We start from the raw sequence: 15046 nt of genomic DNA on the forward strand, positions 1-15046 counted from the left end.
AAAAAAAATATCATTTTTGCATGTATCCATGGTGTAAACATGAACGTTTATAACTCAAGACAATAATGTTAAAATACAAATATAGTTGGAATAGAGCTTATTTTAGCTTGGGCTGCTATAAGAGAATATTATAAACTGGGTGGCTTATAAACAGCAGGAATTCATTTCTCACAGTTCTGGAGGCTAAGAAGTCCAAGATGAAGGTGCCAGCAGATGTGCTGTCTGGTGAGGGTCTGCTTCCTGCTTCACAGATTGCCCTCTTGTCACTGTAACCGTACATGACAGAAAGGGCAAGGGAGCTCTCGGGGTCTCTCTTAAAAGGGGACTAAACCCACTGGTGAAGGTTCTGCCCTTATGACCTAATCACTTACCACAGGTCCCACCTCCTAATACCATCGCACTTGGGGTTAAAATTTCAACATATGAGTTCAGAGGGAACACAAACATTCAGTATACAGCATCCTGACACTCCCATCCTGCCCTCCAAACTCATGTCCTTCTCACACGCAAAATACATTCATTACATCCCAAAAACCTTGAAAGTCTTTTTATTTTATTTTATTTTTTTGAGACAGAGTTTTGCTCTTGTTACCCAGGCTGGAGTGCAATGGCAGGATCTCAGCTCACTGCAACCTCTGCCTCCCAGGTTCAAGCGGTTCTCCTGCCTCAGCCCCCTGAGTAGCTGGGAGTAAAGGCATGGGCCACCACACCCAGCTAATTTTTGTGTTTTTAGTAGAGACAGGGTTTCTCCATGTTGGCCAGGCTGGTCTCAAACTCCTGACCTCAGATGATCTGCCCTCCTCGGCCTCCCAAAATGCTGGGATTATAGGCATGAGTTACCGCATCCAGCCTAAAAGTCTTAACTTGTTCCAGCATCAACTCTAAAGTCTAAAATCGAAAGTGTCATCTAAATATCATCTATATCAGACAAAGGTGAGACTCCAGGTATGATTCATCCTGAAGCAAACTGCTCTTCAGTTGTACAGTTTGTATTTTTGTATATCAGCCTCCCAAAGGCTAATTTTTGTATTTTTAGTAGAGACAGGGTTTCACCATCTTGGCCAGGCTGGTGTTGAACTCCTGACCTGTGAAACTTGTGAAACCAAACAAGTTATGCACTTCCAAAATACAATGGTGGGACAGGCACAGTATAGACATTTCCATTCCAAAAAACGGAGTGGGAAAGATGAAAAGGGTCTCCAACTAAGTCTAAAATACAGGCAAACTTCATGAGATATATTTATTTAGTTATTTTTAACTAAGACTGGGCATCCTCCCACCTCGGCCTCCCAAAGTGCTAGGATCACGCCTGTAATCCTAGCACTTTGGGAGGCCGAGGTAGGAGGACTGCTTGAGGCCAGGAGTTTGAGACCAGCCTGGGCAACATGGTGAAACCCCATCTCTATAAAATACACAAAAATTAGCTGAGCATGGTGATTTCCAGCCTGTAGTCCCAGCCACTCGGGAGGCTGAAGCAGGAGGATCACTTGAGCCCAGAAGGTCGAAGCTACAATGTGCCGAGATCACGCCACTGCACTCCAGCCTGGGCAACAGTGCAAGACCCTGTGTCAAAACTAAATAAATAGAGAGTCTTGCTCTGCCACCCAGGTTGGGGTGCAATGACGTGATCATAGCTCACTACAGCCTAGAACTCCTGAGCTCAAGCAATTCTTCTGCCTTAGCCTCCCAAGTAGCTAGGACTATAGTCATGCGCCACCACACCCCAATTTTTTTTTTGGCAGAGATGGGTCTCACTATGTTGCCCAGGCTGGTCTCAAACTCCTGGCCCCAAGCAATCCTCCCACCTCAGCCTCCCAAAGGGCTGGGATTACAAGCATGAGCCACTGCACCTGGCCTAGATATTAAAGCTTGAAAACAATTCTCTTTGGCTCTAACCTGTATCCTTCAGGTCCAGTGTTGGGGAGGGGGTCCCTCCTCTTCCCAGACATGTTGGGATTGTGGTCTTGCTCTGCAGCCTTGCCAGAAAGTGGGTAGGCCCCCAAGGATCTGGGTGGCCTTTCTTCCCTGGCTTTGGGTGATGGTCCCTCCTTTTGAAATTGAGGAGGCAGCCTTGGTGATCCCTGAACTGCCTTGTCTTAAAGAAGAGCGCACATACGCAATCGAATAGCTCTGTGGTCCTTAAAATCTGAAAGCCTTCCCTCATTGGGTTCAAACTGGCAGTTTTCCTGTTCGGATAACTGATTAAGTTCTTTTTTTTTTTTTGAGATGGAGTCTCGCTCTGTCGCCCAGGCTGGAGTGCAGTAGCTGGATCTCAGCTCACTGCAAGCTCCGCCTCCCAGGTTTACGCCATTCTCCTGCCTCAGCCTCCCAAGTAGCTGGGACTACAGGCGCCCGCCACCTCGCCTGGCTAGTTTTTTGTATTTTTTTAGTAGAGACGGGGTTTCACCATGTTAGCCAGTATGGTCTCGATCTCCTGACCTCGTGATCCGCCCGTCTCGGCCTCCCAAAGTGCTGGGATTACAGGCTTGAGCCACCGCGCCCGGCCAACTTCCTTCTATTCTTGTGAGACTTTATGCTGTAATACACAGAGCAGGTAGCATGTGATTTGCTGTTTTTTATTTGAAATCCAAAGGAACCTTTAACCATATAAGATTTAGTATGCAAAGATAGTCTAACGAATAATACAATCATCAATGCTGTGAAAAACAGAAAAGTCCTCAGAGTGGGTTCAGTGGGCTTTTAGTGGTAATTGGGCAACTTCAGCATGCTCAAGACCCATTTTGATCAAACTGCTTCTTTCACTTTCTTATTTCTGAAACAACAGTTGCCTCTTGGTTGGCATGTTCAACATGGTTGACTTGGTTGGCCAGTCACTTTAGGCCAGGCCAGCCCAGTTGGAAAAGCAACAGGGCATATTTACAGTTTCTGCCTAAACTCTGGAAGCAGGTACAGAGTCAGCTGCCACTTGGTGGCAAGGAAGAGATAATTAATATTCAAAGTCAATGTGGTTAAAAAAAAAAAAAAACAAAAAAACTGCTGAGTAATATGAAAAAAATGTTACCTTGGTAATATTATACTACATCAGAAAAAAATAGAATTGCACTCTAGTAAAGTATATGTCAGGGAAGCAGGGTTTTCACAAGACTAGACAAAACAGGCTGAAAAAAGGCTGAGTCTGATGGTGGTGGTATTTAAACAGTGACATGGCAGTATCGGTTCTCATTTTGGTTTCTATTGTCTTAAGTTGTTGAGGCATTAGGTATAGAAGATAATTCAACCTGGAGAAAGAGGCATTTAACAAACAGCCTTTAAAACATGCTGACATCCATCAGAGTGGAGGTTTCCTTTGCTACTAAAAAGTGAATTGGAAATAAACATCCCCTATGACACAAATGTGTATGATATTTATCACAGTAGCATTAGTTATAGCAAAAAAAATAGCTATAAGCTAACTGTCCAATGGAACAATAATAAAGTAAATTATGTCAATCTAAAAAAATGAGGGGTTACTAGCAGAGTTAAGGTATGAGTACTGACCAAACAGCATGGATGTAGGTCATAATGCCAGGTGTTAGTAACATTTGCATGTTGGCAGGGGCTAGGGGGTGCAGTGTGCATTTGTAGAAGATGTGGAGGCATCTGGGGGCAGGCAATCACTTTTTAGCAAGTGGTGTGGAAGGCTTCAAATTCATTTTAACAACTGGTACAGCAATGCCAGTACCTGCCCCCAGATGCCTCATTGGCATGGCAGCAGCTAACAGCACCCAAGCTATTCCTCCATGCCAGGCACTGCAGAGCATACCTCACAACAGCTCTGAGGTGGGCATTATTATTGTCCTTTTACAGATGATAACAAAGACTTAGGAGGTTAAATGACTTTCCCAAGTTCATTCTGTTTGCAATGACAGTGCTGTGATTCAATCTTAAGCCTACCTGCCAACAAAGCTTGGCAAGATTTTGCTATTCCACGTTGTCTCCCAATACTCTACAACTATATGATACAACATTAAAGGGGAAGGTCAAGATAATAAATGACAAATGAATTAAGATTACACTTGGCTGTATGAACTTTTTTCTTTCCTTTAAAATTTTCAAATGTCCTATAATATGATTATACTGCTTTTATAATGAAACACAGGTTGGTAAGAAAAACTATCATGAGGAGATATTTTATTTTTTTGAGAAAGGGTATCGCTCTCTCACCCAGGCTGGAGTGCAGTGATGTGATCATAGCTACTGCAGCCTCAACCTCCTGGACCCAAGAGATGCTCCTACCTCAGTCTCCCAAGTAGCTGGGACCACAGGTGTGCGACACCATGCCCAGCTCGGGAATGGGCAATTGTGAGGAGGGGAATTTATAAGAGCAAACATTCTTAAACACTGGAAAGAGTTACTGAAGCAAAGTTACACATTTTAAAATGCATTTTTCTCTCCCCAAATAGGATGCTTTTCATCTAAAATGGTTCAACTATTGTTCTGATTGAATAAACAAAGTCACCTATTATAGCTCTTTCTAGCACCAAGACTCTAAAATACAGTCGATCCTCTATCAAAAAAATTTTAATTATCCATCCAAAAATTATAAAGAAGCCAAGACATTCATTCATTTATTCGATTATTATTTACTGCCTGCCTACTACATGTTAGGCATTTGGCTAGATTCTGGGGAACCCAGTTAGTCAAGAACCTTGCCTTCATGGAATTTGCACTGTAGTTCTAAGATAGCAATTCCTTGTTGGCCTAAAGGTATTTGTTGCCTCTCTGGGACAGCATCAATGTACTGAAGGGCAGAGACTTCTTGCTCCATGCCCAGGAGACGTAGTCAAAGTTCATACCTCATGGGGAAGAGAGGTTAGGCTAATCCATTTCAGAGCTTGAACGTGGGTTCACTCCCACTTGGGCCAAGAACAGCAGTCAAATAAAGAACCTTGAGAAAGTACCATGACTCCTGGGAGATACCCTGACCCTAGGGTAGTTTCTATATCATCTGCTGGGAGGTCATTATTTCTTTAGGTCCCTAGGGGAAAATGAGACAGACATAAATGATTGAGAAGACACAATCATTCAGCAATCTCTAGGAATTAGTTGGTCTTGAATCTTACTGTTAAGGAATGGAACCTACTTTTTAACCAAGTCATACCTTTAAAAAGACAACTCTAAAACTTCACCAATGTCACAGTATAGGTTGTGGTTCCAGAACACAAGTTACCATCATTATCACCAGTGTGAACACTACAAAGCATTTTGGTAGGTCTGACCTGACAGCCTCCTTCTTACGTAAAAATAATCTGCTTAGGCCTCAAAATGCTGTATAAATAATATTTGCTGGGAAAGTACAATGAAGATTTTTATTTCAGGAATATAAAAAACCATTTTGTGCTCAAACTTAACAGAAAGACTTTTTAAACTCCATACTACCTTCCCACAAATAAATATCCATATAAATGAACACAAACACACAGCGCTATAGACTCTTTCTTCATCTTCCTTTATTGTTCTGCCCCTCAGTCAGGTCAAACCAACCTCCTTGGAACCAAGTCCCTTTTCATACTTCTTTCAGTTGCTAATTAGATGTTAAGGCCAGGCACTGTGGCTCACACCTGTAATCCCAGCACTTCGGGAAGCCGAGGTAGGCAGATAGCTTGAGCCCAGGCGCTCAATACCAGCCTGGGCAACATGGTGAAACCCTGTCTATCCAAAATACAAAAATTACCCAGGCATAGAGGTACATGCCTGTAATCCCAGCTACTTGGGAGGCTGAGGTGGGAGGATGGCTTGAACCTGGGAGGGAGAGGTTGCAATGAGCCGTGTTTGCGCCACTGCTCTCCAGCCTGAGTGACAGAGCCACACCCTGTCTCAAAAAAAAAAAAAAAAAAGTAGACGTTAAAAGTGTGCTGGGGCTGGGCACAGTGGCTCCCGCCTGTAATCCCAACACTTTTGGAGGCTGAGGCAGGCAGATCACTCGAGCCCAGGAGCTCGGTACAAGCCTAGGCAACATGGGGAAACCCCATCTCTACAAAAAATACAAAAAATTAGCCGGGCATGGTGGCGTGTGCCTGCAGTCCTGGCTACTTGGGAGGCTGAAGTGGGAGGACGGCTTGAGCCAGGGAGGCGGAGGTTACAGTGAGCCAAGATGACGCCACTGCACTCCAGCCTGGGAGACAGAGTGAGACCCTGTCTCAAAACAACAACAACAACAACAACAACAACAACAACAACAACAACATGTGCTAAGTGTGACAGTCTGGTGAAAACTTAAGATGGCTAGAAGATCTTTTTTATCAACTGTTACACGTCTAGAAAAGGGAGAATCTACATTCTCAATATGTTACTTAGTCAAATGCTCCAACGCGTGTTATTGATCTCACCTTCGATATAGCTTGGACTGTCCGAAAGTCATAATTACCAGTGGTACATGGAAGGTAGTCAAGACTAGAATGACCTGGAGAGAGAAAAAAGCATTCCATAAATCAAAAAGATACTCCAATCACATGCTGATATGTGTTCAAGATTAAGCCAACACCTAAAAGACTTTTGATATCCCTACTTTGTAGTACTCCCCAAAGTCTAGAAGGATCTAGGTACTAGGGCTGAGAATGATGAGAAAGTCCTCAGCTCATTTTGTTGGGATGATCCCCATCACCTCCACTGAAGCAGTGAGGCTGACTACTCAAATACACATTAAAATAAAAGAAGGCTTTAACTATTTTGTATCCATACTATTGTAAGATACTCTCAGGCAAGAACCCTCTCCCTTTTCTCCTTACAGAGGTTAGAATAGCGTGGGTGTTCTCATAGAGGTCACTGTGTCATGTCTGTCTGTCTTTTTCTTCTCCTTGTTGTTGGTTCTTCATGAAATTCATTTTTTCAGTACTTTATCTACCAAAAACTATGCATGAGGAAATGATTCTGGATGGATTACTATAAGAGTCTAGGGAGTCTCAGAAAGCCATATGATAAATCTCGAAGACGGCTGGGCATGGTGGCCCATGCCTGTAATTACAGCACTTTGGGAGGCTGAGGTGGGCGGATCACTTAAGGTCAGGAGTTCGAGACCAGCCTGGCTAACATGGTGAAACCCTGTCTCTACTTAAAACACAAAAATTAGCTGGGCAGGGTGGCACATGCCTGTAGTCCCAGCTTCTTGGGAGGTTGAGGCATAAGAATTGCCTGAACCTGGGAGGCGGACGTTGCTGTGAGCCAAGATTGCACCACTGCACTCCAGCCTGGGTGACAGAGCGAGACTCTGTCTCAAAAAAAAAAAAAAAGAAAAAAAGAAATCTTGGAGATACCAACTATCTAAGATAAAAGGGTAAATCATGGAAATTAGGGTACAACTCAAATTCTAGAAAAAACTGAGCTATGCTTAAAGAAATTCTACTAGAAGTTTAAAAATTAATCAAAATAAGAAATTTACAATTTGCTTTTCAGCACCAATATTTTATTTCTTTAGGCTTCTAATATAACTATCATGTGCCTCAATGCTATGACACATGCATTATGGAATACCAGGAGGCAGGAGATGTTGCCTCCACTCTTGTTCAAGCAGGATAATAAGACAGCCAGGCAACAAGTCCTGATTTAAGACCAGAGGCCAATGTATCCTCAGCATGACCTCGTAGTGGAAGCCCAGCTGTATATCAGGAGGGATAAGGAGCTGACTGATCCTCCTTCCAGTCCCCCAATCCTGACAGTACCTCTTTTGTGGTAGGGGCAAGGACAACAGATGAACAATCATGAGCCCATGGGCACCACAGTCCCTCAACACACCTGTGGGAAAGGACACAGGAAGAATACAGTTTGGAGGAAAAGTGCCAGGATGTTTTTAATGGACATTTTCTGTTTCTATATAGGGGTTTTCCCAAGTATTGTGAGCTTCCCTTCTCAATACAGAGCACTCTCTTTCCTCTTCCTTCTTGCTCATCTTGATGCTAAGCAGCCACCAAGGACTGAAAAGGTGTCCATCTTCCTACTGTGGAAGAAGGTGATCAGAAGACGTTCCCGGCCAGGCGCAGTGGTTCATACCTGTAATCCCAGCACTTTGGGAGGCTGAGGCGTGTGGATCACCTGATGTCAGGAGTTCGAGACCAGCCTGGCCAACATGGTGAAACCCCATCTCTACTAAAAATACAAAAAATTAGCTGTGCATGGTGGTGGGTGCCTGTAATCTCAGCTCCTTGGGAAGCTGAGGCAGGACAATCGCTTGAACCTGGGAGGCGGAGGTTGCAGTGAGCCGAGATCGCGCCATTGCACTCCAGCCTGGGCAACAAGAGTGAAACTCCGTCCCCACCGCACCCTAAAAAAAGATGTTCTCAGTTCTAAAGCAAAACCAACACAACTACAACTTCCTGAAAGTCTGTCTTGCGGCATTTCCTGTGATTGAAGCTAAAGACAGTTTTAGGAAGAAATGATATTAGGTGCTTAACCGCCCCCCAAATCTGTTGTCATCTTCTTGCTGGGTTGAAATAACAGACTCAAAATATGACTTACCCCAGTGCTATCTCCAACCCAGGACAAGGATACTGAGCCTCTGAGATCATCAAACACATGCTATAAGGGGAAAAAAAAATTAATTTAGAAATGACAGTACTCTCCTTCAATCTTTGGCTTCTTTAAATATCTGAACTTTATTACTGTTCAGAGTAATTAAGTTCATAATTATAAAGGGGATATGGATTCCCAGTACAAAATTTGGGAGAGATGAGATTTAACTACTTAATATGAATCACAAATAACCTGGAAATTTAAATTCTCTTTTACACAAAGTAAGCCAAGCAGATGAGTTTTCTTTACTGCACCAGATGGGGAGATGGGATAATCTAACTGCTTTCTCCAACAGAACTAAATATAAAGGTATAGCAAAGTATTTTTAGGATGCTTTAAAACAAGAGATCATAGCCCACACTGGCAGGCGTAATTGTAACCAAATCAGCATAATTTAAATTTTTCTGGGCATCTTTTACAGTATAGCTGAGAAGTTCATAACTGGATTCCTTTTACTTCTAGGCTAGCTCACTCAAAATGACAAGGGGCAGAAGCAAGAAGCAAATGCCTTTGTTTCACCTTTTTATTTAATAACCATAGTAATAATGATAATAATAAAACAACCTCACTAGAGCTGCAGTGAGAGTAAGGAGGTAAAAAAGGGAAAACTGGTATGTTATATTCAAAATATAGTAAGCATGTTAAAATATAGTTATAATCATCATTGTAGGTGGTTTTGGGTTTTGTTTTTTAAATACTTCCTTTCTCTACTTATACAATAATATATATTCATTAAAGGAGATGCAGACAATTATAACAAGGTATAATAAAAATAAGTCATTCACCAAGAGCGGAACCCCGTCTCAAAAAAAAAAAAATGTCATTCACAATCCTACTACATAGAGATACTCAAGGTTAATATTATATGTATTAATACAATCTTCTGTTCTCTATCATTTTTATAACTGATAAAAAAAAAAAAAAAACCAAAGAGGCAATAACTGCACTTGGCAAAAATTTCAAACCATATAGAAATTACATACTATATAGAATCTATATAGCAAAAAGTGAAGATCCTTCTCTTTTCCAGGCCACACGCTCACCACCCAAGCCCCATTTCTTTTTTTTTTTTTTTTTTTTTTGGGAGGCGGAGACTAACTCTGTCGCCCGGACTGGAATACAGTGGCAGGATATCAGCGCACTCCAAGATCCGCCTCCCAGGTTTACGCCATTCTCCTGCCTCAGCCTCCCGAGTAGCTGGGACTACAGGCGCCCGCCACCTCGCCCGGCTAGTTTTGCATTTTTTAGTAGAGACGGGGTTTCACCGTGTTAGCCAGGATGGTATCGATCTCCTGACCTCGTGATCCGCCCGTCTCGGCCTCCCAAAGTGCTGGGATTACAGGCTTGAGCCACCGCGCCCGGCCACAAGCCCCATTTCTTGGACAGTTTAATAGTTCAGTATATATTTCTAATAATTGTTGATGATTATGCTTTTTTCTTAAGACTTATAATCTTACTAAGATTTTAAAATCTTAAACATGCCTTGCCCTCCCAGATATGAGAAGCTCCTTAGAAGCCAGGGAATGTAACTTTATACTTCTTGGTACTCCCTGTGCCTACCACAGGAATACTTTGCACACTCAGTAAGCATTTGTTGAAAATGATTACACATCCTTCCCAAACCACAAACTCAACCTCAAAATAGAACATGTCTAAAAATGGTTGGGATGTCAGCTACTCGGTCACTCAAGCCACTGATCCCAACATAGAAATCTAAAGAAACAGAACTCAAAACATGAACTGTTTTGTTTATCTTGGAATTTTCTCTTGTAGTCTTGAACGGGCTTCTGAATTCACCTATGTGATTTCCCCTCTGGACCATCAGTACCTTTGATGTCAAAAGAATCTGACACAATTTCTGTAAGTTAGTACCATCAGTGCCTCACGCAGGTCTTGCTCCGTAAATAATGGTTAACTCTCAAATGCTCGGCAGAGCTTCTCACAGCCTCTGCAGGACAGAAGGGTTATTCAGACATGCAGGCTTGCCAGGCATCTGAGAAAAAGTAGGGCTGCTAGAGCTTCTGAAACCAGAAGCTTAAAAGTGACAAAGCAGCGTGTCTTATACGATATTTCACACATAGCAAAACCACACATTCTCTTGAGTGAGCATAGTGTCTGAACTGACATCAATGAGGTCCTTCAGGAAAAACAGGAACATCCAGAGCTACCACAAGCACCAGGCAGATCACAAAGGCTAAGATCACAGTCATCTAAACATAGGTTATCTTTCCAAGGAAGGTCCTGTCATAACTGACTAAGAGGAAAGAAAAAGTCCATCAATTATGGCACTGGAATTCGTGGTTGTCTTCACCAGGCTGTAAGATATCAGTCGTGAGCCAATCAGGACTGCAACTTTTACTTTTCAGGCAATGCTCTACACAGCTGACCCAGTCAATGCAGACTGGCATTACCCCCATTTTCCTACTGCTCAACTATAGAACGAGGATTACCACGTGTCACTGGCAACTCTCAGCTTCACTGAAACAGCTGAAATGGTAATGGACTTCATTCATCATCCAAAGAGTTCCTTTGGAAATGTAGGCCGGATTTACTAGCAAAACTGTGGTTTTCTTTTTTTTTTTTTTTTTTTTTGAGACGGAGTCTTGCTCTGCCACCCAGGCTGGAGTGCAGTGGCCAGATCTCAGCTCACTGCAAGCTCCGCCTCCCAGGTTTACGCCATTCTCCTGCCTCAGCCTCCCGAGTAGCTGGGACTACAGGCGCCTGCCTCGTCGCCCGGATAGTTTTTTTGTATTTTTAAGTAGAGACGGGGTTTCACCGTGTTAGCCAGGATGGTCTCGATCTCCTGACCTCGTGATCCACCCGCCTCGGCCTCCCAAAGTGCTGGGATTACAGGCTTGAGCCACTGCACCCGGCAAAACTGTGGTTTTCTACTACCCTTAAGCTTCCCTCCCATCTGCTCCAAATAACCAGTGAAGATTTGCTTTTGAAAATGGGCAAACTCACTGAAAAACTCATCTACCTATAGCAAATGCAACCAATTTTTTAATATTTCAGTCTCTAACATTCTTACACTGGTGAAAGTTCAAAAAGAAAAATGAAATGAGATGTTACAGCAGGCCCAAAGGTTAAGCAGAAAGAAAAGGTCATATGGAAAGGAGATAAATCCAGGAGAACTAGGGACCCAAGAGTACAGATTCAATCCTGGCCTTTCTATGGGAGAAAAAATATGGATGTCCAGGAAAGGGCGGACAACCTGGTCATAGTTAGGAGACAGAATTCACAAGTCAGCACAAAGCCATCAATCCTAATCCAGAATCATTTCTAATATTTAAGACAACACACATGTCATTCTACACTGCAGTGGCATCTTAGATCTTTCAAAATATGTATTACAGCACTTTTAATTGTAGCCACAAGAACCTTGCCTGTCCTCCCCACTAGACCTGACGTCCATCTGGTAAAGGAATCAAGCCCGTACATTTCAGCAGCTAACACACAGCACAGTGCACAGTGGGCACACACAATAAGTACTGAATTCTTGAAGAACTACTTATGAAGTTCTGAAAAAGAGGATGATGAAGTAAAAAGATAAGGCCAGGCCCACTTAACTTCCCCATGACAGACATGGGTATGAAATGTAAAAGTTCATTTCAGAGTGGACTTCTGCTTCTGGTCAAGATAGAGTGACAGGGATCCCATTTACCTTTCTACCGGAAACAGCTAATAATAAAAAAAAAAACCACACACACAGAATAGGCTGGGCGCGGTGGCTCATGCCTGTAATCCCAGCACTTTGGGAGGCTGACACAGGTGGATCACGAGGTCAGGGGTTCGAGTGAAACCCCGTCTCTACTAAAGATACAAAAAATTAGCCAGGCACGGTAGTGCACCTGTAATCCCAGCCACTTGGGAGGCTGAGGCAGAGAATTGCTTGAACCCAAGAGGTGGAGGCTGCAGTGAGCCAAGATCGCGCCATTGCACTCCAGTCTGTGCAACAGGGTAAGACTCCATCTCAAACAAACAAACACACAGAATATATGAAATGACTGTTTCCAAGATACTGAACACCAGGCACAAAGGACGACGATTCCTGAAAGAAAAGGAACTGAACGAGGAGTACCCTACAGCTTACTGGCTTACTGCCTGGAGAGAATTTCAGGCACAGTACAGGGGAGGGGCAGAGTTCTCCCTAAACTGAAGAGAGGAAGCTGATAGTCTGGGGAGGCCAAAGAGGTTCACAGGGCAGAAGATGAGAGTAGAAAGACTTACAAAGAAAAAAATTTCTGGAGATCTGAGTAGTGGGCCTCCCCTGTCACCCCACCAAGTCTTCTGCTAAACACCGAACAGCACACGCATGTGAGGAAACTACCTGAGGCCAGGGAAATAATTACCTGAAAGGATGGCAGAGAACAATATTCAGACCTCATACAGCAACAGGAATAATCCTTGTTCCCAGCAACCATAATAGGAAACCTTGTATTTCAAGGAAATTGGGTAGAGTACTCAGAAACATTTACCTCTGTGGTAAGGAAAAATAACCCCAGACTTAACGCTGTGCTGGTCCCGCCTAAAAAAAGCTTAAAAGCAAGACCCAAAAGGATCAAACTGTTTCCAAGTAATCAGTGTTCCAGAACAAAGTTCAAGAATATTTATAAGAATATAAAAATATCTAGCATCCAACAAGCAAAAACTCACAATATCCAACTGAAAAATCATCAGGTGGGTAGGTGCAGCAGCTCATGTGTATAATCCCAGCCCTTTGGGAAGCCAAGGTGGGAGGATCACTTGAGGCCAGGAGTTTGAAGCCAGCTTGGGCAATGTAGCAAGACCCCCATTTCCACAAAAACAATTTAAAAAAATCAGTTAGGCATGGTTACACATGCTTGTTAGCCCTCTCTACTTGGGAGGCTGAGGCAGAAGGATCTCTTGAGCCCAGGAGTTTGAGGCTACAGTGAGCTATGATTATACCACTGTACTCCAGCCTGAGCAACAGAGCAAAACCCTGTCTCTTAAAATAAATTTTTAAAAATAACCAGGCGCCAGGCGCAGTGGCTCACGCCTGTAATCCTAGCACTTTGGGAGGCCAAGACGGGCAGATCACGAGGTCAGGAGATCGAGACCATCCTGGCTAACACCGTGAAACCCCATCTCTACTAAAATACAAAAAAAATTAGCCGGGTGTGGTGGCGGGTGCCTGTAGTCCCAGCTACTTGGGAGGCTGAGGCAGGAGAATGGCGTGAACCTGGGAGGCGGAGCTTGCAGTGAGCCGAGATCGCGCCACTGCACTCCAGCCTGGGAGACAGAGCGAGACTCCATCCCAAAAAAAAAAAAAAAAAAAAAAACAAAACAAATAAAATAACCAGGCACGCAAAGAAGAAATCAGGACCCATAATGAAGAGAAAAATCAAACTGACTCAGAAATAACAAAGATAATTAGTAGATAAGGACACTGAAACAGTTGTAACTGTACTCCACAAGAAATTAGAGAATGAATTGAGAATGTTAAAGAAAAAAAATTTTTGAAAGACTTAAATCAGGCTAGGCATGGTGGCTCATGCCTATAATCTCAGCATTTTGACAGGCCAAAGTGGGCGGATCACTTGAGGTCAGAAGTTCAACCAGCCTGGCCAACATGGTGAGATCCCGTCTCTACTAGAAATACTAAAATTACTAAAATACTAAAAATTAGCCGGGTGTGGTGGTGGGCACCTGTAATCCCAGCTACTCAGGAGGCTTGAACCCAGAAGGTTGAATCACTTGAACCCAGAATCACTTGAACCCAGAAGGCAGAGGTTGCAGTGAGCAGAGACTGCACCACTGCACTCTAGCTTGGGTAACAAGAGTGAAACACTGTTTCAAAAAAAAAGAAAAAGACTTAAATTAGACTTGTAGAAATGAGAATTACAATGTCTGAGATGAAAAGTATGCTGGATAGGGCGCTGTGGCTCATACCTGTAATCCCAGCACTTTGGGAGGCTGAGGTGGGCAGATCACCTGAGTTCAGAAGTTCGAGACCAGCCTTGCCAACATAGTGAAAACTTGTCTCTACTAAAAATACAAAAACTAGCCAGGTGTGGTGACATACACCTGTAGTCCCAGCTACTCACAAGGCTGAGGCAGGAGAATTGCTTGAACCTGGGAGGTGGAGGCTGTAGTGAGCCGAGATTGTACCACTGAACTCCACCTGAACAACAGAGTGAGACTCCGTCTCAAAAACAAACAAACAAACAAACAAACAAACAAAACAAACAATGGATAGGCTGAACAGGAGATTAGACACTGTAGAAGAGATGAGTGTGAACCTGAAGCCATACCAACAGAAACTATCCAAAGTGAAACACAGAGATAAGAAAAGACAAAAAACGAACAGAGCCATCAATTTAGAAGATGTTCTAGTTTCTACAAATGTTCTTGAAGTTGTTCTACAGCTCAGCGATGGCTCTGTCATTCTTTTTGAAGTAGAACAACTTCAGGCAGCTGATTACATATGCAATCAGGGCATCTAGAGGAGGCTGGGCTGGAGACAGAAAAAAAGTTAAGATATAATAGCCAAAATTTCCCCAAATGTGATGAAAAGGGT

General features: G+C 43.2%; 1 protein-coding gene across 1 annotated transcript in view; it reads right to left on the reverse strand.

Moving 5' to 3' along the window:
* Nucleotides 1-15046, reverse strand: part of SORT1 (sortilin 1) — a 79384-nt gene that overhangs the window by 55467 nt on the left and 8871 nt on the right. The window contains 2 exon segments of the mRNA XM_017858772.1: nucleotides 6330-6403; nucleotides 8452-8511. Coding sequence (XP_017714261.1) covers nucleotides 6330-6403; nucleotides 8452-8511 — 134 coding nt within the window.

The sequence above is a fragment of the Rhinopithecus bieti genome, unplaced genomic scaffold (assembly GCF_001698545.2).
Source record: "Rhinopithecus bieti isolate Rb0 unplaced genomic scaffold, ASM169854v2 scaffold_48884, whole genome shotgun sequence".
Classification (NCBI taxonomy): Eukaryota; Metazoa; Chordata; class Mammalia; order Primates; family Cercopithecidae; genus Rhinopithecus; species Rhinopithecus bieti.